Source organism: Ambystoma mexicanum, chromosome 9 (genome assembly GCF_040938575.1).
Source record: "Ambystoma mexicanum isolate Mex_15411 chromosome 9, UKY_AmexF1_1, whole genome shotgun sequence".
Taxonomy (NCBI): domain Eukaryota; kingdom Metazoa; phylum Chordata; class Amphibia; order Caudata; family Ambystomatidae; genus Ambystoma; species Ambystoma mexicanum.
Genome location: NC_090931.1, coordinates 202,088,850 through 202,114,543, shown reverse-complemented (window position 1 = coordinate 202,114,543; position 25,694 = coordinate 202,088,850). Strand labels below are relative to the sequence as shown.

At 48.3% G+C, this 25,694-nt stretch overlaps 1 protein-coding gene across 1 annotated transcript in view; it reads left to right on the top strand.

Moving 5' to 3' along the window:
- The first annotated feature begins 15,043 nt into the window (after positions 1 to 15,043).
- Positions 15,044 to 25,694, top strand: part of LOC138487886 (stabilizer of axonemal microtubules 1-like) — a 77,020-nt gene continuing 66,369 nt past the window's right edge. Inside the window, exon 1 of the mRNA XM_069614503.1 lies at positions 15,044 to 15,600. Coding sequence (XP_069470604.1) covers positions 15,542 to 15,600 — 59 coding nt within the window. The 5' untranslated portion in view covers positions 15,044 to 15,541. The remainder of the gene's footprint in view (positions 15,601 to 25,694) is intronic.

The window sequence follows — 25,694 nt, the reverse complement described above, 5'->3', positions numbered from 1 at the left end:
GGCATTCCTGCAATTCTCAGCCGTTCTTCTGGTCTTCTCCTATAAATAAGAAACCTGCAGATCAGTGTGGAAATATGCAGCCACACAAACAGCTATGATCATTACACAAAATCATTGTAGCCTTACAATCGCTGCGTATCAAGGGTGGGAATAATGCTTGCCTCTGTGTCTTCAATAGAATCTAGACTGCCTGTGCTGTAAGTCTGGGTAATCTTCATTCTATGTCAAGACCGGAGGTGAGCATTATGCTTGTTCAAATCTCTGCACTACCAGCGCTGCCACTGACAACACTGGCTTCATAAAGGAGAAGTCATTGGACCAATCAGCTGCTTGAACTATATCCTGCAGACTAGATCCTACCACAAACGCTTTGGGGGCCATTGCCCCTCTTACCGAATGAGCTACAAAAGTGGACAGGTCAACTCCTGCCTGCAACTTGACTTCCCTAACCCAGCCACTGCCTTGAGGACTTTCTCTGTGCTATAATGAGCTGGGTGACCCCAGCTGGCCCGAACCCCTCTGTTCTAAGCTCACTCTCCTTAATACAAAAGGCCACACACAGCTTAGGCTGTTTCCGGCAAATGCAGATAAGAAATTACCCTGGAATTAGTATTATTCCTCTTCACTACGTTAAAGGACACCCCTTCAGATGAAAACAACTCCCTGTCGACTTCTAGTGCCTTGATATCAGACAATCTGTTACAGGATGCCAGACATAACAGCATAGCTAGCTCACCTGACAGTTGTTGCAGAGAGAAATATCTCTGAGACGGCCAGTTAATAAATAGTGCCAGGACATTGTTGATGTCCCACAGGTAAACGTATTTAGGCTTTGGCGGTGTGTAAAACTTTACTCCCTTTAGAAGCCACACTACTGTTGGATGTTCCCACACCAGTTTCCCGTCTACTACCGAGTGTCCGACTGAGATTGCGACCTGTGCACCCCTAGTGTCCTGAGTGTTTTGCCATCATTTACTAGAGTACCCAAAAGTATCACCTGCACTGCAGGGGCAGATAAGGATAAAAATCGTACTGCCGACACCAGTACTCTCACTTCGCCCACGTCGCATTATAGCTCCTCAGCGTAGAGGGGGCCCATGCCTCCTTGATAAGCTGGGTAACGTATTCTGAAATGTCTAGCATGCTCCATTCACATCCGATACCTTGCAAGCCAGCAAAGGTTGGGCATCCTTCATCCTCAGAGGATGACACTGACCTGTGGGATCTTGTAGCACGTCCGATTCTGATGAAGAGTCCTTGGGAAGTCCGAGGAAAGTTCCATCAGAACTGGAAACCACACTTGGGACTTCCAGGCGGGGCAACTAGCACCACCTCTGCTTGTTCCCTGAGGATCTTTGCCAGAACTCTGGCTGTCATCACAAACGGAGGGAAGGCGTAATGCCTCGTTCCCTTACAATGATGTAGAAATGCATCTGCACTAATCGCGTCTGGGTCTAACCTCCAGTGGAAGAATCTGGGATTCTGCATGTTGGGTCTGAAGGTAAACAGATCGATGTATAGAGTGCTCCAAAGTTCCTCTATCCTCTAGAAAACCTCTCTGTGAAGTCTCCAGTCACTGGAGTCTTGCAGATACCTGGAATTTCAGTCCGCCCCCACGTTCTGTCTCCCGGCAAATACTCTGCGCTAACAGACAGCTGCTTCTGTAAGCAGTAGTGTCAGAAGTCCTTTGCTAGTTCCACCAGCATCTTGGGCCTTGTCTCCCCTAGGTGGTTTATATATCTCACAGCAGACACATCCATTTTGAGGAGGATGCAACAGTTTACTCTGCCTCTCATGAAGGTTTTGACCACAAAAGAGCCTGCCAAGAGTTCTGGGCAGTTTATGTGAAGACTTAGCTCTTCTGGGCTCCACTTTCCTCCTGTTTCAGTAGAACCGCACCTGGCTCCCCAACCAGACCTGCTAGCGTCTGACTCTATAATCAGATCTGTAACATCTCCAAAGATGACCCGACCGTTCCAGGCTTCCATGTTCTGGAGCCACCATTTTAGTTCTGTCCTGCTCTCCTTGTCTAGGGGATCCAGCTGGTGGTACCTAAACCCTGCAGTAAGTGTATTATCTTTAGTCTTTGGTGGTATTTTTCCTAATGTGTTTTCTTTTTTCTTGTTTTTTCCCTCTTATTTGTTGGTTTTATTGTGTTTTACTATGGGTTGATGCTCTTAATAGATTTGAGACCTACAATCAAGATTTGGAATCATCCAACATTTCATCTACGAGAACTAATGGGTCATTAATTAATTGTACATGAATTCTAGTACCAGTATGTTTTCACTCTAATTTGTACTCCACAGTGCGCCCTGACGAAGGCGACTACTAGCTCACCTGATTGAACTAGATAGATTTCTGTCACCGAAACTGTAATGACATTTTAACATCTTGTATGTACAGTTGGCACTTAGCACCTTTTGCATTAAGCATTTCATTTTGCTTGTAGTACTTTTTTGCATCTCTATTATTGAATGAAACCTCAGAATATGAGATGGATATGTATGACCACCATTAATATTTGGTCAAGAAATGTGTGATCTAAATTGTTGTTACATATGTAAATGTGTTTGATACAAGAATTGTTTTTACTAATGTCGACTTATAATGAATGTTTTAATGTTGATATTTCATTATTGTATTTTATGTAATTTTATAGTGTTTTTTGATAAATATTAAAATATGAAAATATGAATTTGTTATAACTGGGCCTCTTATCTGTCCACCTCTTTTCCACGATTTGAGTACTTTCTACTAACCCAATACTCATCCATGTGACCCCGCTTCTTGGTTTTTTTGACCACAAAGGAGCCTGCCAAGAGTTCTGGGCAGTTTATGTGAAGACTTAGCTCTTCTGGGCTCCACTTTCCTCCTGTTTCAGTAGAACCGCACCTGGCTCCCCAACCAGGCCTGCTAGCGTCTGACTCTATAATCAGATCTGTAACATCTCCGAAGATGGCCCGACCGTTCCAGGCTTCCATGTTCTGGAGCCACCATTTTAGTTCTGTCCTGCTCTCCTTGTCTAGGGGATCCAGCTGGTGGTACCTAAACCCTTCAGTAAGTGTATTATCTTTAGTCTTTGGTGAGCCCTGTAATGCAAGGGCCCTGGGAATATGGGATGAAATTAAGACGCTAAAAAGCCCACTATCCATGCTAAACTTCTGAGTGATATCATCTCTTTTATGAGGCATGCCCTGATCTACTTCTTGGTTTCCCTCATCATCTGTGCTGGGAGTGCCACCGTCACTTTCCTGGTAACCACTACAAATCACAGGAAGGTCATCCTTTTCGTGGGAACCAGCTCTGAACTCTCCCGATTGATGAGGAACGCTAATGACTCTACCACAGTCCTCAGTCATTGGACCTGTTCTTGTATCACCCCCTTGTCCGCTCCCAGAACCAGGATGTCATCAAGGTAAACTATCATTCGAATGCCCATCTCCCTGGCTGCTGCTGCCACTGGTTTCATGAGCTTGGTAAATGCCCACAGGACTCAGGACGGACTGAATGGCAAGATCTTGAATTGTCATGCTCGCTCCATCCACATGAAGCACAGAAAAGGGCGATACTCTGCCGCCACTGGCACCATACGGTATGCGTTCTTTATTTCGGTCCTCACTAGCCAATCCACCTTCCTGAGTATATCCCGGAGGAGGTAAATGCCCTTCATCTTGAAGTGCATGTAGGTAATCCACCCATTGAGGCTCTTCAGGTTTATCACTGGTCTGATCTTGTCTTTCCTGTGTAGCAGGATCATGTTGCTGATAAACCTTGGTCCCCCTACACCTACTGGTGCTAGCACTCCCTTGCGCTTGAGGTGGCTGATCTCCTGGAGGATTCTCTCCTCCCTCCGAGAGAGGACAATCTTGGCCAGAACCATTGCTTGCTTGGGGTCCTCTATGAAGTCCAGCCTGAAACCTATTACTATCTGTAATACCCAGGAATCGCTTGACAGCTTGTACCATGCTTTTAGACATGCTTTTGTTATTCCCCCCACAGGTCGGTCATGCCCCTCTTGCAACCTCACCTGACTGTGATGCTGGATATGTGGTATAACGTCGACATCTGTGACTTCTATTCGATCTCCCTCTCGCAGGGAAGGAGTTCTGCTGTCTTGATTCCCAGTATTGGCCTCAGGCCCTGAGGTCTGCGTTATGAGCTGTGTTGACCGGCTGCACGACCTCTATAACTGTTGGCCCTTGCAGGAACTCTGTTGGGGACGTTTTTCTTATTGACGATTGGTCGTTTCCAGAGCAGTGTATGTCCGAAAGAACATATTCATTTACTTCGCAAAGATTTCATCAATTAAAAGCCCTTTTAAGCCCTTCTCCCACCTCATATTTTTTATGAGATCAGCCAGCTTGCTGTCAATTTTTAACAGAAGTCCTCTTGTTCCCTCCGACGACAGGGTGCAGTTTGCATTTCCCAATAGGCAAACTGCCCTCTGTACCCAGTTGCCCAGGAACTCTGCATCCACTGGCTCTCCATTGTCATTGGATCTCGCAGCCAGGTCCATAATCTTTGCTATTGGTCCTGCTAGGTTCAGGACCTTCTCGTGGCAGTTCCTCCATGACCTGTGCATAACTCAGGCTGTGGGCATTCCGACTTCATTCTCAACCTTGTGTCCTTCTCCAGTGGATCGCGTAGCCTCTGTATCATATACTCTGCCACTGTCAAAGAGAGGCGCTGCCAGTCTGTGTGGACCTTGAGTGCCTGATTGAATCAGCTTCAAACATGTCCGACATTTCCACTTCAGCTACGCTGGTGTTTTCTTTCCTCATCTTCCTCCTCCCCTCTAAGGGTCTGGTCTCATGGCCGGCTGCCGCAGTCGTTAGCAAGGATGTGTCGGTGTCTGTATCCGTGTCTGCTTCTCCCATATTCTCTTTCCCTGGTGCAGGGGGTTGAAGGTGTGGCACTATCGACTTCTGCATGAAAGCATCGCTCAGATTTTCAAATGCACCTGTCACCTCTGAGGTGCTCCCTTTTCCCCCTTTATCTCGACTCAGGGGGTTGAAGCGTGTTTCCTTTTCCAAGCTGCCTTTTCCCCAGTTCTTGCACCTCTGCATTAGTGTGCATCTTAGGCGGGCTCTTTTGTTCATTGCTTTACCAAACAGGGCTTCCAGCGTGTTGATCCTGTCTTGCAGGGGTTTAACTCCCTAAGCTACTGCCTAAGGACCTTCTAGTGCGAGGGCCTTACTCTCAGTTTCCTGCCCTTGGCTGCCCTTTCTCCAACTGTCTTCTTCTATGGCAGACATAAGGAACTGTACTACCTGTTGCTGTGTGATCTGTGCCTTATGCCTGAACCAGCAGACTGAATCACTCGCCGGTGAGGAGTAATCAGGGCTGGGAACATTACTTTACAGCTCTCTGCAGCTGCCTATAGTAATGGGATGCAGCTCTCTGTAGCTGAATACTGCAGTCAGATCTGATCGGGTGCTTTTTATATAAATAGTAATGTCTCTGAGGAGCTGTGATATGGTAAGACTTGCACGTGCGCTTTGCCGACGGCAGTGGTCGCACATGCGCATTGTGCCCCTGGAGCTCCTGTGGTAATGGGCGTTCCTTTGGGCCGATCACATAGTTTGCGTCTACATGCTTGTCTTTCTAAGAGAGCGAGCAGGTCTCCCGGAGTGAGCTGAAGAGCCCACAGGCCCCTTTCTGGGGGACATGGTACCTTCCAGTGTTGGTGTCCTGGTCACATGGGGTAACCATGTGACCATGTAAATAAAAAGGACGAGCCGCTTCCGGCTCGTCAGTCGATCCAGAACTGACTCCTGTATCTTTGTGCACCATGCTGGTGTGGCGCAGCATGCCTAGGGCCCGCCACGTAGCCCGGCATGAAGACGGTGCCCCTAATGGGCAACACTGCCTATATTGATTGGTGCGGCCGTCTGACCATGGCGTTTGCGGTGTCCCTGGCCTGGTGCCCCCAGAGCCGGGGCTGATGGGTGCGTGGCCTGGTGCCCCGGACCCCAGGAGGCCGCAGGGTGCCCCTGCGGTCCGCCATGAGTGGAATGTCCCATCCGGTGATCCGGATGCTGGAGGGTGCCCCCTCTGGTCCGCCCCTCTGCATGGATGCAGAGCGGGTGGGGGCTCAGTGGTCCAGGCCCTCCAACAATGGCGTTCAGGGCTGGAGCCTGTGTGTGTATGGCGGCATCGGCCGAAAATGATGAGGAGGTGGCTCTGTGGGTGGCCCAGGGCCCCGTGCTGCTTTTGGGCATGGGCCGCCTGGTGCCAGGATAGCACGTGGCGTCGGCCGCTGAGGAGGAGATACACCGGTGGCCCAGGGCCCCGTGTTTGCAGACACGGGATGCCTGGTGCCTGCATGGGCACGCAGCATTGACCGCTAACGGAGAGGCGGTGGCGGTGGAGCCGCGCAGTGGAGGTGCTGAAGCGGCCTCGGCTGCGCTGGTCAGGAGGCATGGCTGTGTGCCGGCCCCACAGAAGGAACGGCTGACACGGCCTCGCCATGAGGTGAGCGAGCGTGGTTGTGCCGCCCTGTGTGCCCACGTGAGAGGAAGGCAGCAACCGCGCTAAAGAGGTGGCGGTGGCTGTAACGAAGAGGCGGCCTTGGCCGAAAGGAAATGGGGGCGTAGCTGTGCTCCATACTCTGCTTGAAAAAAAAAAGGGATCTGAAGAAAACGGCCCGTGGTGGCCCTGAAATTAACAAAGGAGGTGGGCGTGGCCTAACATGATCCGGGCCCACAGCGGTGGGGGAAAAAAGGTAAAAAAAGTGACGGGGAACAGAACAAATGAAGCGCATGGGCGCACAGTGGGGTTGGGTGTGGATGCAACAGTTCGCCTACCAGCATTAGCAGGACAGAAAGGAGGCATCAAGGTGCCGTGCCCTGGCACACTGTGTGCAATGGAGGAGGGGCTGGCCGGCATTCCCCATTGGCCCGTGTCCTTGCCTCCAGATGTCATCTGCCCTAAAGGCCTACCAACTATGGGCACCACAACAGGGCTTAAGGGCTCATCAGTCACCCGCGAAAGGAGGGGGAAAAGGAAAAGGCGCGTGGCCCTCCTAACATCTTGGGCGGCTACTGTACATGGCCTCACTACACTCAAGAGCCTCACTACACTACACTCAAGAGATGACTCCCAAGAAGGAAGGAGGAGGAGTGAAGGGGGGGTTGCAGCTCTGATGACTGCTTGTGCGCCCTCCCATGCCACAAAAACTCCTGACTGGGGGAGCGGAAGAGGATAAGTGGCCCACGAACCTTGTCACCGGTGCCTCCCAGCCAGCAGTCCCGAAAAGGGGGGCGGAAGTGAAAGCAGTAGTCTGTCACTCGGCTGGCAGTGCACTACCGCAGGGAGCCTACCCCACCGATGAACGTGACCAGTGTGGCCCCGGGTGTGTCCAGAAGCGTGGGTACCCACCTCAAACTGTGTGCTTGTTTATTAGCCGGTTACCACTAGCTAAGGACCAGGTCGATGTGGCCCCTGGTGCTCCCAGGTGCGGCTTTGCCCGCCCCTAAACATTGCAATCATCGGGCTGCCACCAGCATCCTGTCACAAGCTGTGCCCACCAGCTACAGACCAGGCTGATGTGGTCCCTGGTACCCCCAGGTGCGGCTTTGCCGGCCCTGAGCTCTCATCTGGCTGCCAGCATCCAGCCATGATTGTATTCCACTGTCTGGAAACTGTGCCGAGATGGTCCCGGATACCCACAGGGGCGGCCTTACCCATCAGTGAACCCTGAACTGTCCTGAAGAGATCTCAATAGAGGTCGGACTGGTGGCCCACAGACCTGGGCCAGCCCAGCCGAAATAGTGTGTGATACTGTATTATTGCATTTGGGGTGCGGAGTGCCAGCTATGAGTGGTGGTGTTGTGTCAGGGGTGCAAGATTCCCTCTCCCAGGTTAATAAAGGGTGTGTCTGGATGTCAAATGTTAACATGTCACACCAACCCAGAACGTCACTCCATGGGCAACGTGGGCCCCGAGAGTGTGAAGAGTAGTGGGAGTTAGAAGCCTAGTATCATTGTGTGCAGTGTTGTTATTATGCATTTAAGTTTGTTGTTATGAAAAAGGAAGAGTGTTGCATGCAACCCCTTCTGGGGGACAAGTTACCTTCCAGTGTTGGTGTCCTGGTCACATGGGGTAACCATGTGACCATGTCGTCAATCGATCCAGAACTGACTCCTGTGTCTTTGTGCGCCGACACGTGGCCCAGCATGAAATGAAGACGGTGCCCCTGCTGGGCAACACCGCCTATATTGATTGGTGCGGCTGTGTGACCACGGCAATTGCTGTGACTCTGGCCTGGGTGCCCCCAGAGCTGGGGCTGATGGGTGCGTGGCTCCGGTGCCCCAGAGCCCCGGAGGCCGCCAGGAGCAGAATCTCCCATCCCGTGATCCGGATGCTGTAGGGTGCCCCTCTGGTCCGCCCCTCTGCATGGATGCAGAGCGTGTGGGGGCGTGGTGGTTCAGGCCCCCAACAGGCCCCGTCCGCTCTCGAGGCTTCTCCTGCTTCTGCAAGAGCGGGTTTGTGAATGGCACAAGTCTCGTCACGCGCATCTCGCGCAAAAGCGAATAGCAGCGTTCTGTACCAACAGCTTAAACTCTACACATTCGCCTGCTCGTGTTTAGGCCATGATAACTCATTGCTATTGCTATTAACTGCAATAAAACGCTCTGGAGAGAAAACCTACTACTTATCTTTGCTGAAGAGCAGAAAAGAAGAAGGAAGCCACCTGTACAGGTCATGACATCATTGGGTGCAGATAGAAGGAAGTGATATATGGAAGTACAGGACGGAGATAGGAAGTTGTTCCCGATTTTGGAAAGATAAAATATGGTTTACATTTTTATGGAAGTTTTATACTTTTTGAAACTACTGGAGAGTGGGAATTAAAGGAAGTTAAAGCACAATGCTCACCTCCCGTCTTGACATCGAATTATGTGATATTGTCCTGCATCATGCTACAAGTACAATCACATTGGTGATAGCACAACACTGCATTTCAACCAACAATATATAACTTATTCCAAGCGATAACATAGTGGTTTAATGTATCAATGTACAAGTTGTGTTAGGTTAGATAATGTACCCTTCGAATCACACTTTCATCCTTGCACGGTGGACACATGAATAACCATGAACGTGGCTGCTAGTAACACACATAGGGCCCGACTTCGCAAGCCTTTTTCGGTGGTGTTTTCCCTTTCAAAAGCTCTTTTGTAAATCATGCCGATAGATAGGTATCATATGAATGGGCCTGGCAGGTTTTTATCTGAAGTCAGAATAGTCTTTGGGGGAATCAAAGTTAGTCTGAGAGGCTAAGAACCACCAAAGGCGGCTCGCACTAGACTCCCAGCTGGGTTTTAAGGCATTGACTCCCAGCTGAGTCCTAAGGCACTGACTCCCAGCTGGGTCTTAAGGCACTGACTCCCAGCTGGGTTTTAAGGCATTGACTCCCAGCTGAGTCCTAAGGCACTGACTCCCAGCTGGGTCTTAAGGCACTGACTCCCAGCTGGGGCTTAAGGCACCAGACTCCCAGCTGAGTCCTAAGGCACTGACTCCCAGCTGGGTCTTAAGGCACTGACTCCCAGCTGGGGCTTAAGGCACCAGACTCCCAGCTGAGTCCTAAGGCACTGACTCCCAGCTGGGTCTTAAGGCACTGACTCCCAGCTGAGTCTTAAGGCACTGACTCCCAGCTGGGTCTTAAGGCACTGACTCCCAGCTGGGTCTTAAGGCACTGACTCCCAGCTGGGTCTTAAGGCATTGACTCCCAGCTGGATCTTATGGCACTGACTCCCAGATGGGTCTTAAGACACTAGACTCCCAGCTGGGTCTTAAGGCGCTGACTCCCAGCTGGGTCTTAAGGCACTGACTCCCAGCTGGGTCTTAAGGCACTTACTCCCAGCTTGGTCTTAAGGCATTGACTCCCAGCTGGGTCTTACGGCACTGACTCCCAGCTGCGTCTTAAGGCACCAGACTCCCAGCTGGGTCTTATGGCACCAGACTCCCAGCTGGGTCTTAAGGCATTGACTCCCAGCTGGGTCTTAAGGCACTGGCTCCCAGCTGGGTCTTAAGGCACTGGCTCCCAGCTGGGTCTTAAGGCACTGGCTCCCAGCTGGATCTTAAGACACTGACTCCCAGCTGGGTCCTAAGGAACTGACTCCCAGCTGGGTCTTAAGGCACTGACTCCCAGCTGGGTCTTAAGGCACTTACTCCCAGCTTGGCCTTAAGGCACTGACTCCCAGCTGGGTCTTAAGGCACTGACTCCCAGCTGGGTCTTAAGACACCAGACTCCGAGCTGGGTCTTAAGGCACTAGACTCCCAGCTGTGTCTTAAGGCACTGACTCCCAGCTGGGTCTTAAGGCACTGACCCCCAGCTGGGTTTTAAGGCACAAGACTCCCAGCTGGATCTTAAGGCACTGACTCCCAGCTGTGTCTTAAGGCACTGACTCCCAGCTGGATCTTAAGGCATTGACTCCCAGCTGCGTCTTAAGGCACTGACTCCCAGTTGGATCTTAAGGCACTGACTCCCAGCTGGGTCTTAAGGCGCTGACTCCCAGCTGGGTCTTAAGGCACTGACTCCCAGCTGGATCTTAAGGCACTGACTCCCAGCTGGGTCTTAAGGCACTTAAACCCAGCTGGGTTTTAAGGCACTGACTCCCAGCTGGGTCTTAAGGCACTTACTCCCAGCTTGGCCTTAAGGCACTGACTCCCAGCTGGGTCTTAAGGCACTGACTCCCAGCTGGGTCTTAAGACACCAGACTCCGAGCTGGGTCTTAAGGCACTAGACTCCCAGCTGTGTCTTAAGGCACTGACTCCCAGGTGGGTCTTAAAGCACTAGACTCCCAGCTGGGTCTTAAGGCACTGACTCCCAGCTGGGTCTTAAGGTACTGACTCCCAGCTGGGTCTTAAGGCACTGACTCCCAGCTGGGTCTTAAGGCACTGACTCCCAGCTGGGTCTTAAGGCACCAGACTCCCAGCTGAATATAGCAGATATGGCGTCTGGGGGCCCCAGCAACAATATTTTACATGGGAGGAGGGCTCGGCAGCAATATTTGTATTCAAGGGGGGCTCATCATGAAAAAGGTCCAATACCACTAGTGTAGAGTGACACAGCACCTCAGTCGCATCTTCGAAAGACGCCCCGGGAAGCAGAAACACATGTGCTGGTATTCGAATTCACAGGAGATTTGCCCATCATTTCAGACTGGCATGCCCTTAATGGTATGCCAATGGATGTTCTCCTCTTCTATGGCATTGGGAGCAGATATGCGATTGTGCACTTGCCTAAGTAGGTAAAACCAAATAGAACAGGCCAGTTAGCGTTTCTGTTTTCTCAGTAGAATTTCTGCCACAGTATTGTCTAGTTTCTATGGGGTTTTTGCATGATTGTAACCTTTGAGCACTTTGCGTATAATATGTACCCCCTACCGTGCATTATAAGAATATTGAAAGTCACCAAGTTGTGCTGTGACCAAACAGAGGATGGAGGCCGAAGGCCGAGTTCCTTTATCAGATCACTGAACTCTGAGATGACTAGCAATACCCTGTTTATGGATGGTCAGGAGTATTTTACTACTTATCATACATTGTCACACACTGTTATCCCCTTTACTGCCTAGATTCTTCCATTTGCTAACCCTATAATCAGCACAGGATATCTTTGGGTTAAAAAAAAACCTAATATTCAACTATTTTATGAGCAAATAATTTGAAAAGCTTGTCAAGGCTTTAATTAAGGGCTGCAGCGACAGCTGGGCCTTATTTATTTATTTATTGTTTATTTATATAGCACTTATACACAGGTGAAGTGCTTCTAAACCCTTCAAGGTGGGAAGGTAACAAGGGAATACAGTAAGCATTCTTATGCCTTAAAGGTTCCGAATGCTGGTCCGATAGCACAGTGAGTAGAGCGCTCGCTTTGACATCTGTGCAGAACATGCTGACACAGGTTCGAATCCCAGCAGGGCCAAACTCAGCCTTTCATCCTTCCGAGGTCAATAAATGAACACCACACACTGTGGGTAATAATAAGCAGCACTCAGATACCTGAGGGTTTGTAGCGATATATAAATGCTAAATTATTATTATTATCTAAACAGAAAACTAGCATACTAGGCATGACGACATTTCTCCTAGCGCAGGGGCATGAAGTGGTACAGTTGAGACCAAGCTCAGGAGGGCGGGGGAGGAAAAAGGTGGGGAGGGTGGGAACAGGACAGATGAACTAACTATCCTAGTACATTTAGGTCATGCATATATACACACGGAGGTGCAGAGACGGGGGAGGGTGGAGAGTGACAAAGAGTCCAGTGCAGCAGGGCCATGGGTTAAATGCAGAGATGTTTCCCCGCTCAAGGAGCTTAAGCTGAAAGTGCAGTAATGTTTAACAAGGGAAAGTGCAAAAGACTGGCGGGGGAGCCTGGGACCTGTAGGCTCTGGAATGTAAACCAGAACTGAACAGAGTTTGGGAGGAGAAGGTGGGTGGAGAGAAAAGAAAGGAGGTTAGCAGTGGAGAGGGAGGGAGAAGGAGGAAGAGAAAAGGAAGGTCTTGAGGAGTTTCCGGACCTTAAGGTGCTCCGGCTCAAGACGGAGAGAGGCAGGTAGGCTGGTCCAGAGGGAGGCACCAGCAGAGGATAAAGATCTCCCACCAAATCTCTGTTGGTGAAAGAGTCTCACCTGCAGAGAGTTGTAGGAGGACGAGCAGAGGGCTCTAGAGGGAGAGTATTTAGGAAGAGAGCGTTGTAGATAGTGCACGCCCCAACCCCGGAAAGCCTTGTGGATTATACAGAGGGTCTGGCTCATGCATCAGGCATTGTGACATCACAACTGAAGCGTAATAACTGACTACAGAGCTGCTATGTCATTTTCTTATTATAGGTCAGTTATGTGATGTCACAACTAGCCTGCAATAAGAACATCATTGCTCACCTTTTATACGGATATTGCAGACTGCCATGTATTATAACAAGCTGTACGCTTGTATCAACCAATAACTAAGAATAGACATGTCTATCATATGAGAAAAACACAGAAAGGGGTGTATAGAGTTCCCAATATGTGCCATATCTAGTGTCAGAAGTGCAGCCAGTTCTGCCTCTTTGCATTATGGTACTTGTAGTCCTGCATTTATAGTGCGAAAATGTTATTAAACGCATAGTGCAAGAACATAAATTGACATGACCTAAAAGCAAGATCTTCCCAAACATGACAGCGAATAGCTTAACAGATTTTATTTGCATATTTTAAAAAAAACAATGAGTGTACATGAGGAGCACTTTCAGTGGGGGTCGGAGGACCAGAGTGAAGCTTTCTGTCCTAGACGAAAAGGGCCAGGTTGAAGCCCTGACACGGGAAGAATGCACCCCGTTACCCCTGTTTGTTTGTGGAAGGAGGCCACTTCCTGGGGTTGTCACTTCTATCTGGGGCGATGCCAAAGTTTGTAATCTCACTCCTCCCCAACACTCAGCGCTGGCAATGGGCTGGCTCTCTGAGATCGGGCATCAGATCCCTAGCTGGATCTCGAGGTCTGGCTTGCCTCTGCCTCAATGTCGGCAAACACCCAAAAGCGCTTGCCGCTCTATGGTATGGGGTAGGGGGCAGAGCAGCACACAGCACAATGGCGCCATGAGCGCTTTTCTGGCTCCGCCCCTTACCTATGTGACAGCAGGAGCCAAGGCAGACCCTCAGCGAACGTGGGGGGCTCGCCTCGCTGATCTAATCTGCTCTGTGCGAATGCACTGTGCACACCGAGTCGTTGTGCACAGTGCACTCGCACAGAGCAGATTAGATCACGGAGGCGACCCCCAGGCTCGCAGAGGGTGTAAGACCCTGTACAGCGCAGAATCCATTAGGAAAACACAATTATCACCGAGCCCCCAGCTTCGCGGGCTCAGTGGTCATTGCCTTTCCCAAATGAATTTTGGTATTTCTCATTTTGGGGGATGTCAAATACATTTTGACACGGACGGTACATGCTCTGCTATCGTACTATGGTTTGTGTACTATTCAAGCCATGAAAAAAATTGGGCCATTTTTAAACTATTATTTCCTTTCATCAGAGTTCAACTGCCAGCTCTGCCACCTCTGAACTCCCCCTCCTCGGATCTTTGCCCCCACCCCGGCCCTTGTGGGATCGCCTTTCCATTTCCACCACTGCCAGTACTATATAACAAGTCGGTACACATGATAACTCGTGTATTTTAAAGAAATGCGGTACAAACGCTATATGAAAACCATCTATTACTATTCAGTTTCTAGAAAATATCATGCATCATAGGTAGTTGAGATTTTTCTTGCACCCATTTCAAAAAGCGTCGTAAATTGTAATTGGTCATTTATAAAAGCGCGGACCCGGCGATCGAACCTGCGTTGCGCTGTATCTTGTTGTTTCCAGGGCGAGCTCGTCGCCCGTGAGCTATCCTTCCGAGCTGTAAACCACGTTGGCATAAGGAATGAAGAAGAATGAAAAGGGTCTGATTGCTTTTAAACGTCAATGAATGCATTGTGTCCCTTTTCTGAATTAATATTTACATATAGAACCTAACGCGAATCATCATTGTGATGCAATCAAGTGCAATGTGTATAGCACATAGATTGCAGACCAGGAAATGAAGCTGCATTTCCTAGCCCTATCAAATGGTTACCCTGCCAACACGACACAGACAAGAGAGGGGGGGGGTCAGGGGGTGCCTAAGAAAGCACAACAAAAGAGTGTGGAAAACGGAAAAGATAGAAGAAGTAAAAGTGTGGGATACAGACAAAACAATTAGTTAAACCCCCAGAAGAACTTCGACCAAAGCTGGTCAGATTTCTGAATGCACTGCTGTGTTGTTGACAGGGCGCTATTTATTCGAATGACGTCTGGTTGGTACTTGAAGGCGCATCGCATGGGCCTGCCCTACCTGTGCCTTAATGACATAGCGACAGGTGTGTGTTTGCTGAGCCTAGGTTGTCATGTACACACTGCCAGTGCCAAGGCCGTCCCGCCATTAGCGCATACCTTGGCCGCCTTCTACAATAGCTGGGGGGGTTGTTAGGCTGCCACTGTGCTCTGGGGCGCCTTTCACATTCAAATACTTCCACGGCCCCCTTCTGTGGAAGGCTGGGCGAAAGGAGGCTCAGAGCCATGGCAACTGTGCACACTAAACCAGGGCTGCCAGTCCAGAGGCCACCGGGTGCGTGTGTGGAGAGGCAGTGAACGGGCGCAAAGAGAGAGAGCCATATACCAACATACAGAAAGCAAGGGTGCACTGAGAGGGGAGATGTGCACGGAGAGAGGGGGTAGGCGAAGGGGGACGTGCCAGAGTGGTCAGCGGCGAGTAGAGAGAGGGGACAGTGCTTAGAGAGGGCACAGGCTGCGGCGAAGAACATAGAAAAGTCAGGCGCCTAGAAGAGCGGCGGGTGCAGAGAGCCGGCGCCAAGAGTAGATGCACGTGTGCGGCTGTCTGCGTCGCTCTCCCCATTCACACACAAAACTCTAGGAGGCTTTGCTTCGAAGTGCAGGGGAACGGCGACAGCCTAGTTTGACTGTGAGACGGTGGGGTGGCGTCCTTGGGCCTCGCTGGAGACGGACATGGCAGCCATGGGGGACTTGCCCCCGTTCACCTGCATCTGTGAGCTCTGTGACTGTGGGTGAGTACTCACGACCTCCGTGACTGATGGTTGGTGGGTGGAGGGGGGCGGGGAGACTACAGGTCCTGGTATTTGGTTTGGAAGAGCTGTTAAAGTGTAGCTTCGTTGCAGAACGGCCTCTCCGCCCCCAGAAGTTGTTTCCCTTTATCATGCAGCAGGTGTGGGTAGTCACTCCCCCCCCCTGCTTTCCAACATCTCTTGGCTTTTTCTCACTCCTATCTCCTCGGCTGTCCCTCATCTATCTGCAAATCCCCACTCTGCAAGTCTCGTGCGCCCCCATGCCGTCCTGCATTCTCCCTCTTTCTAATCAGCAGTCCCACCTGCACCACTGTTTGTGTCACTAGCGGTCCCTGCATCCCCTCTCGATTGTCCAGTTTTCTCCATCAGGCATCAGCAGAGGACACGTGGCCACGGGCAAAAGGGACTCTGAAGAGAAAGCAGCAGGGGGTGCGAGGCAGGGGCTGGTTGGAGAAGACCCGAGTAGACTGCGCGCCGGAAATGATGAGTACACACGCGGAAGTAGTAAAACGGCGGGAGTGTACAAAGAACCAATTGGAAAAGTGAAGATATTGCCCGAATAGTCCCTCTAGACAGCCCTTCTCCCCATGAGCCGCAGCAACCTGCCAGCTTCATTCTCCAGCTGTGTGTTCATATATTTATGCATAGTATGTTGAGCTCGGCCCTCAGGAATGGGTATTCAGAGTTGGGTTCCTTTTATTGGGCTCCCACGACTCAGCCGCTATGACGCCCTAAGGTTTGTTGGCAGATCAGCTGTGCATTGGCCCAGGGACAGACTGGACCATGTGCAAAATATAGCGTGACACTGGTTTCGTAGGTAACCTCGGTGTCTGTTCCAGTAGGCTCGTGTACAGTGTACACTATTTTGAACTTTGTCCTTACTCTCAGAGCATGTTTTACATGGACTACTTTAGAGCGGTATTGGCTTCTTACCAGCTGCCAGATTCTGCAATCTTGGAAGCTGGTCAAGGCTTCCTTTGGGGAACCCTCTGAATATAATTATGTAGAACTACCCACTGCATGCCATCCCTAAGGTTCTTGCCACTTCCCTTGTGGAGCAGTGGGAGGATTTTTCAGAGCACCCGAGGTTGACACCCTTAGCCGCTGAACTGGTTTGTCGTGCGGCCGACAGCTCATTCTCGAATAACACTCATAGATATTTTGCCTTCTGTGTTATCGTCTGCGGTGCCCCCAGATGTATTGCTCTGGCCAATGGGAGCATCTCATGGTCTGCCACACCCATTATTCTCGCACTTGGTTCCATTGAGTTAAAGCAGGCACAGCTTCATCCAGTAGCAGACATGTCCAGGTATCTTGCAATGTTCTGCAGATGTCAACGGAGATGCATTGGGGTATCACTTGCATACAGATGTCATTCTGGCGCTTGTGCAAGTGGGTACATTTGGACGTGAAAGAGAAGGGGATTAACAATGACACCCAGGCCAGTCTGTAGGGTGCCATTTCACAGTATGGACCTCATGAGTTTGGTGGTCACAGTAAAACCCAATATTTTAAATGTCTACCTAATTATGAGTCATGAGATGTTTACCCCATGTGATATTTCCGGGAACATTGGTATTCTGCAAATTTTTATCTCCACCCCAAACGTGAAACTAAAAATTCACCACCAGCCCGACCTCAAGCAAGGAAGAAATGTGCTGACCTTTCTGTGAAGGGATGCTATGGACCCAAAGGGAGTACAAATATGGGCCTCCCAAAAGCCTACATTTCATCTGCCCCCACCCCCAATGCTGCGTGATGCACAGAAGGTCCACCAGTGACTGTTGCATCTACTATCGCAGTCGACAGTAGAGATGGGAAACACTACTGTCCCATGTGTATTTTCATCTCCCAAACCTGGTTGGAAATGCCTTTAAAAAAATAATTGCAAAACAAGATATAACATATTTTAGAAACAATACACACAGTATTTAGGAAGTTCATCATATTTGGGATTCAGATGGCACGTTTCCCACTCTTTCAATGAAGGAGAAGGGGCATGTAAATGCATCTGTCAGCTATCTCCTCTACCTCTAATGCAATCCAATCCCTGGGGCAGGTAAATGCATCTGTCAGATATCTCCTCTACCTCTAATGCATTCCAATCCCTGGGGCATGTAAATGCATCTGTCAGATATCTCCTCTACCTCTAATGCAATCCAATCCCTGGTCAGATATCTCATCTGCCTCTAATGCAATCCAATCCCTGGTCAGATATCTCCTCTGCCTCTAATGCAATCCAATCCCTGGTCAGATATCTCCTCTACCTCTAATGCAATCCAATCCCTGGTCAGATATCTCCTCTGCCTCTAATGCAATCCAATCCCTGGTCAGATATCTCCTCTACCTCTAATGCAATCCAATCCCTGGGGCATGTAAATGCATCTGTCAGATATCTCCTCTACCTCTAATGCATTCCAATCCCTGGGGCATGTAAATGCATCTGTCAGATATCTCCTATACCTCTAATGCAATCCAATCCCTGGTCAGATATCCCCTCTACCTCTAATGCAATCCAATCCCTGGTCAGATAACTCCTCTACCTCTAATGCAATCCAATCCCTGGTCAGATATCTCCTCTACCTCTAATGTAATCCAATCCCTGGTCAGATATCTCCTCTACCTCTAATGCAATCCAATCCCTGGTCAGATATCTCCTCTACCTCTAATGCAATCCAATCCCTGGTCAGATATCTCCTCTACCTCTAATGCATTCCAATCCCTGGGGCATGTAAATGCGTTTGTCAGATATCTCCTCTACCTCTAATGCATTCCAATCCATGGGGCATGTAAATGCATCTGTCAGATATCTCCTCTCCCTCTAATGCAATCCAATCCCTGGTCAGATATCTCCTCTACCTCTAATGCATTCCAATCTATGGGGCATGTAAATGCGTCTGTCAGATATCTCTCTACCTCTAATGCATTCCAATCCCTGGGGCATGTAAATGTGTCTGTCATATATCTCCTCTACCTCAAATGCATTCCAATCCATGGGGCATGTAAATGCGTCTGTTAGATATTTCCTCTACCTCTAATGCATTCCAATCCATGGGGCATGTAAATGCATCTGTCAGATATCTCCTCTACCTCAAATGCATTCCAATCCATGGGTCATGTAAATGCGTCTGTCAGATATTTCCTCTACCTCTAATGCATTCCAATCCATGGGGAATGTAAATGCATCTGTCAGATATCTCCTCTACCTCGAATGCAATCAAATCCCTGGTCAGATATCTCCTCTACCTCTAACGCATTCCAATCCCTGGGGCATGTAAATGCGCCTGTCAGATATCTCCTCTACCTCTAATGCATTCCAATCCCTGGTCAGATATCTCCTCTACCTCTAATGCAATCCAATCCCTGGTCAGATATGCATTCCAATCCCTGGGGCATGTAAATGTGTCTGTCAGATATCTCCTCTACCTCTAATGCATTCCAATCCATGGGGCATGTAAATGCGTCTGTCAGATATCTCCTCTACCTCTAATGCATTCCCATCCCTGGGGCATGTAAATGCGTCTGTCATATATCTCCTCTACCTCTAATGCATTCCAATCCATGGGGCATGTAAATGTGTCTGTCAGATATCTCCTCTACCTCTAATGAATTCCAATCCATGGGGCATGTAAATGCGTCTGTCAGATATCTCCTCTACCTCTAATGCATTTCAATCCCTGGGGCATGTAAATGCGTCTGTCAGATATCTCCTCTACCTCTAATGCATTTCAATCCCTGGGGCACGTAAATGTGTCTGTCAGATATCTCCCCTACCTCTAATGCATTCCAATCCCTGGGGCATGTAATTGCGTCTGTCAGATATCTCCTCTACCCGTCTGTCAGATATCTCCTCTACCTCTAATGCATTCCAATCCATGGTATCTCTAATTCAATCCAATCTGTCAGATATCTCCTCTACCTCTAATGCATTCCAATCCCTGGGGTATGTAAATGCGTCTGTCAGATATCTCCTCTACCTCTAATGCATTCCAATTCCTGGGGCATGTAAATGCGTCTGTCAGATATCTCCTCTACCTCTAATGCATTCCAATCCCTGGGGCATGTAAATGCGTCTGTCATATATCTCCTCTACCTCTAATGCATTCCAATCGATGGGGCAGGTAAATGCGTCTGTCAGATATCTCCTCTACCTCTAATGCATTCCAATCCTTGGGGCATGTAAATGCGTCTGTCAGATATCTTCTCTACCTCTAATGCATTTCAATCCCTGGGGCATGTAAATGCGTCTGTCAGATATCTCCTCTACCTATAATGCATTCCAATCCCTGGGGCATGTAATTGCGTCTGTCAGATATCTCCTCTACCTCTAATGCATTACAATCGATGGGGCACGTAAATGCGTCTGTCAGATATCTCCTCCACTTCTAAGGCATTCCAAACACTGGGGTATATAAATGCGTCTGTCAGATATCTCCTCTACCTCTAATGCATTACAATCGATGGGGCATGTAAATGCGTCTATCAGATATCTCCTCCACTTCTAATGCATTCCAATCGCTTGGGCATGTATATGCATCTGTCAGATATCTCCTCCACCTCTAATGCATTACAATCCCTGGAGCATGTAAATATGTCTGTCAGATATCTCCTCTACCTCTAATGCATTCCAATCCTTGGGGCATGTAAATGCGTCTGTCAGATATCTCCTCTACCTCTAATGCATTTCAATCCCTGGGGCATGTAAATGCGTCTGTCAGATATCTCCTCTACCTATAATGCATTCCAATCCCTGGGGCATGTAATTGCGTCTGTCAGATATCTCCTCTACCTCTAATGCATTACAATCGATGGGGCACGTAAATGCGTCTGTCAGATATCTCCTCCACTTCTAAGGCATTCCAAACACTGGGGTATATAAATGCGTCTGTCAGATATCTCCTCTACCTCTAATGCATTACAATCGATGGGGCATGTAAATGCGTCTATCAGATATCTCCTCCACTTCTAATGCATTCCAATCGCTTGGGTATGTAAATGCGTCTGTCAGATATCTCCTCTACCTCTAATGCATTCCAATTCCTGGGGCATGTATATGCGTCTGTCAGATATCTCCTCTACCTCTAATGCATTCCAATCCCTGGGGCATGTAAATGCGTCTGTCATATATCTCCTCTACCTCTAATGCATTCCAATCGATGGGGCAGGTAAATGCGTCTGTCAGATATCTCCTCTACCTCTAATGCATTCCAATCCTTGGGGCATGTAAATGCGTCTGTCAGATATCTCCTCTACCTCTAATGCATTTCAATCCCTGGGGCATGTAAATGCGTCTGTCAGATATCTCCTCTACCTATAATGCATTCCAATCCCTGGGGCATGTAATTGCGTCTGTCAGATATCTCCTCTACCTCTAATGCATTACAATCGATGGGGCACGTAAATGCGTCTGTCAGATATCTCCTCCACTTCTAAGGCATTCCAAACACTGGGGTATATAAATGCGTCTGTCAGATATCTCCTCTACCTCTAATGCATTACAATCGATGGGGCATGTAAATGCGTCTATCAGATATCTCCTCCACTTCTAATGCATTCCAATCGCTTGGGCATGTATATGCATCTGTCAGATATCTCCTCCACCTCTAATGCATTACAATCCCTGGAGCATGTAAATATGTCTGTCAGATATCTCCTCTACCTCTAATGCATTTCAATCCCTGGGGCATGTAAATGCGTCTGTCAGATATCTCCTCTACCTATAATGCATTCCAATCCCTGGGGCATGTAATTGCGTCTGTCAGATATCTCCTCTACCTCTAATGCATTACAATCGATGGGGCACGTAAATGCGTCTGTCAGATATCTCCTCCACTTCTAAGGCATTCCAATCGCTGGGGTATGTAAATGTGTATGTCAGATATCTCCTCTACCTCTAATGCATTCCGATCCCTGGGGCATGTGAATGCGTCTGTCAGATATCTCCTCTACCTCTAATGCATTCCAATCGCTTGGGCATGTATATGCATCTGTCAGATATCTCCTCCACCTCTAATGCATTACAATCCCTGGAGCATGTAAATATGTCTGTCAGATATCTCCTCTACCTCTAATGCATTCCAATCGCTGGGTTATGTAAACGCATCTGTCAGATATCGCCTCTACCTCTTATGCATTCCAATCCCTCGGGTATCTCCACCTCTAATCCATTGAAATCCCTGGGGCATGTAAATGTGTCTGTCAGATATCGCCTCTACCTCTAATACATTCTAATCCCTGGGGCATGTAAATGCATCTGTCAGATATATCCTCTTCCTCTAATGCATTCCAATCACTGGGGCATGTAAATGCATCTGTCAGATATCTCCTCTGCCTCTAATGCATTTCAATCCCTGGAGTATGTAAACACATCTTTCAGATATCTCCTCTACCTCTAATGCATTCCAATCCCTGGGGTATGTAATTGCGTCTGTCAGATATCTATTCTACCTCTAATGCATTCCAATCCCTGGTCAGATATCTCCTCTACCTCTAATGCAATCCAATCCCTGGTCAGATATGCATTCCAATCCCTGGGGCATGTAAATGTGTCTGTCAGATATCTCCTCTACCTCTAATGCATTCCAATCCATGGGGCATGTAAATGCGTCTGTCAGATATCTCCTCTACGTCTAATGCATTCCCATCCCTGGGGCATGTAAATGCGTCTGTCATATATCTCCTCTACCTCTAATGCATTCCAATCCATGGGGCATGTAAATGTGTCTGTCAGATATCTCCTCTACCTCTAATGAATTCCAATCCATGGGGCATGTAAATGCGTCTGTCAGATATCTCCTCTACCTCTCATGCATTCCAATCCCTGGGGCATGTAAATGCGTCTGTCAGATATCTCCTCTACCTCTAATGCATTTCAATCCCTGGGGCACGTAAATGTGTCTGTCAGATATCTCCTCTACCTCTAATGCATTCCAATCCCTGGGGCATGTAATTGCGTCTGTCAGATATCTCCTCTACCCGTCTGTCAGATATCTCCTCTACCTCTAATGCATTCCAATCCATGGTATCTCTAATTCAATCCAATCTGTCAGATATCTCCTCTACCTCTAATGCATTCCAATCCCTGGGGTATGTAAATGCGTCTGTCAGATATCTCCTCTACCTCTAATGCATTCCAATTCCTGGGGCATGTAAATGCGTCTGTCAGATATCTCCTCTACCTCTAATGCATTCCAATCTCTGGGGCATGTAAATGCGTCTGTCATATATCTCCTCTACCTCTAATGCATTCCAATCGATGGGGCAGGTAAATGCGTCTGTCAGATATCTCCTCTACCTCTAATGCATTCCAATCCTTGGGGCATGTAAATGCGTCTGTCAGATATCTCCTCTACCTCTAATGCATTTCAATCCCTGGGGCATGTAAATGCGTCTGTCAGATATCTCCTCTACCTATAATGCATTCCAATCCCTGGGGCATGTAATTGCGTCTGTCAGATATCTCCTCTACCTCTAATGCATTACAATCGATGGGGCACGTAAATGCGTCTGTCAGATATCTCCTCCACTTCTAAGGCATTCCAAACACTGGGGTATATAAATGCGTCTGTCAGATATCTCCTCTACCTCTAATGCATTACAATCGATGGGGCATGTAAATGCGTCTATCAGATATCTCCTCCACTTCTAAGGCATTCCAATCGCTGGGGTATGTAAATGTGTATGTCAGATATCTCCTCTACCTCTAATGCATTCCGATCCCTGGGGCATGTAAATGCGTCTGTCAGATATCTCCTCTACCTCTAATGCATTCCAATCGCTCGGGCATGTATATGCATCTGTCAGATATCTCCTCCACCTCTAATGCATTACAATCCCTGGAGCATGTAAATATGTCTGTCAGATATCTCCTCTACCTCTAATGCATTCCAATCGCTGGGTTATGTAAACGCATCTGTCAGATATCGCCTCTACCTCTTATGCATTCCAATCCCTCGGGTATCTCCACCTCTAATCCATTGAAATCCCTGGGGCATGTAAATGTGTCTGTCAGATATTGCCTCTACCTCTAATACATTCTAATCCCTGGGGCATGTAAATGCATCTGTCAGATATATCCTCTTCCTCTAATGCATTCCAATCACTGGGGCATGTAAATGCATCTGTCAGATATCTCCTCTACCTCTAATGCATTTCAATCCCTGGAGTATGTAAACACATCTTTCAGATATCTCCTCTACCTCTAATGCATTCCAATCCCTGGGGTATGTAATTGCGTCTGTCAGATATCTATTCTACCTCTAATGCATTCAGTCCAGTCCCTTGGGAATGTAAATGCGTCTGTCAGATATCTTCTCTACCACCTGGGTATGTAAATACGTCTGTTATATCTCCCTTCTTCCCCTAATTTATGCCTGTGACTGGAGCATAAATGCCACATCATATCTCCCATCTCCCTCAATGTCCTACTATCCCTGGGGTGTGCAAATGCCACATCATATCTCCCATCCCAATCTAATGCACAACTATCCCAGAGGTGTCTAAGTGCCACATCATACCTCCCAACTCCCTCCAATGTACTACTATCCCTGCGGTGTGTAAGTGCCACATCATATCTCCCATCTTCCCCTAATGTACTGCTGTATCTGGGATGTGTAAATGCCACATCATGTCTCCCAACATCCTCTAATGTATGTCTATCCCTGGGGTGTGTAAGTGCCACATCATACCTCCCATCCCCCTCTAATGTACTACAATACCAGAGGTGTGTAGGTGCCACATCACCTCTCCCAGCCCCCTTTAATGTACAACTATCCCTGGGGTGTGTAAATGCCACATCATATCTCCCACCCCCCTCTAATGTACTACTATCCCTGGGGTGGGTAAGTGCCACATCATAGCTCCCATCTTCCACTAATGTACTACTGGTGTGTAAATGCCACATCATATCTCCCACCCCCCTCTAATGTACTACTATCCCTGGGGTGGGTAAGTGCCACAGCATAGCTCCCATCTTCCTCTAATGTACTACTATCCCTGGGGTGTGTACATGCCACATCATATCTCCCATCCCCCTCCAATGTATGTCTCACCCTGGAGTGTGTAAGTGCCACATCAACACATCATATCTCCCATCTCTCTTTAATGTACTACTATCCCTGGGTTGTGTAATTGTCACATCATATTTTCCATCTCCCTCTAATCTACTACTATCCCTACAGTGTGTAAATGCCACATCATATCTCCCATCTCCCTCTAATGTACTACTATCCCTGTGGTATGTAAATGCCACATCATACCTCCCATCTCCCTCTAATGTACTACTATCCGAGATGTGTGTAGGTGCCACATTATATCTCCCATCTTCCCCTAATGTACTACTATCCCTGGGATGTGTAAATTCCACATCAAATCTCCCATCTTCCTCTAATGTACTACTATCCCTGGGATGTGTAAATTCCACATCAAATCTCCCATCCCCCTCTAATGTACTACTCTCCCTGGGGTGTGTAAGTGCCACATCATATCTCCCACCCCCTCTAATGTACTACTATCCCTGGGGTGTGTAAGTGCCACATCATATCTCCCATCTCTCTTTAATGTACTACTATCCCTGGGTTGTGTAATTGTCACATCATATCTTCCATCTCCCTCTAATCTACTACTATCCCTACAGTGTGTAAATGCCACATCATATCTCCCATCTCCCTCTAATGTACTACTATCCCTGTGGTATGTAAATGCCACATCATACCTCCCATCTCCCTCTAATGTACTACTATCCGAGATGTGTGTAGGTGCCACATTATATCTCCCATCTTCCCATAATGTACTACTATCCCTGGGATGTGTAAATTCCACATCAAATCTCCCATCTCCCTCTAATGTACTACTATCCCTGGGATGTGTAAATTCCACATCAAATCTCCCATCCCCCTCTAATGTACTACTCTCCCTGGGGTGTGTAAGTGCCACATCATATCTCCCACCCCCTCTAATGTACTACTATCCCTGGGGTGTGTAAGTGCCACATCATATCTCCCATCTTCCCCTAATGTATGTCTATCCGTGGGGTGTGTAAGTGCCACATCATATTTTATTGTATTTTATTTCTTTTC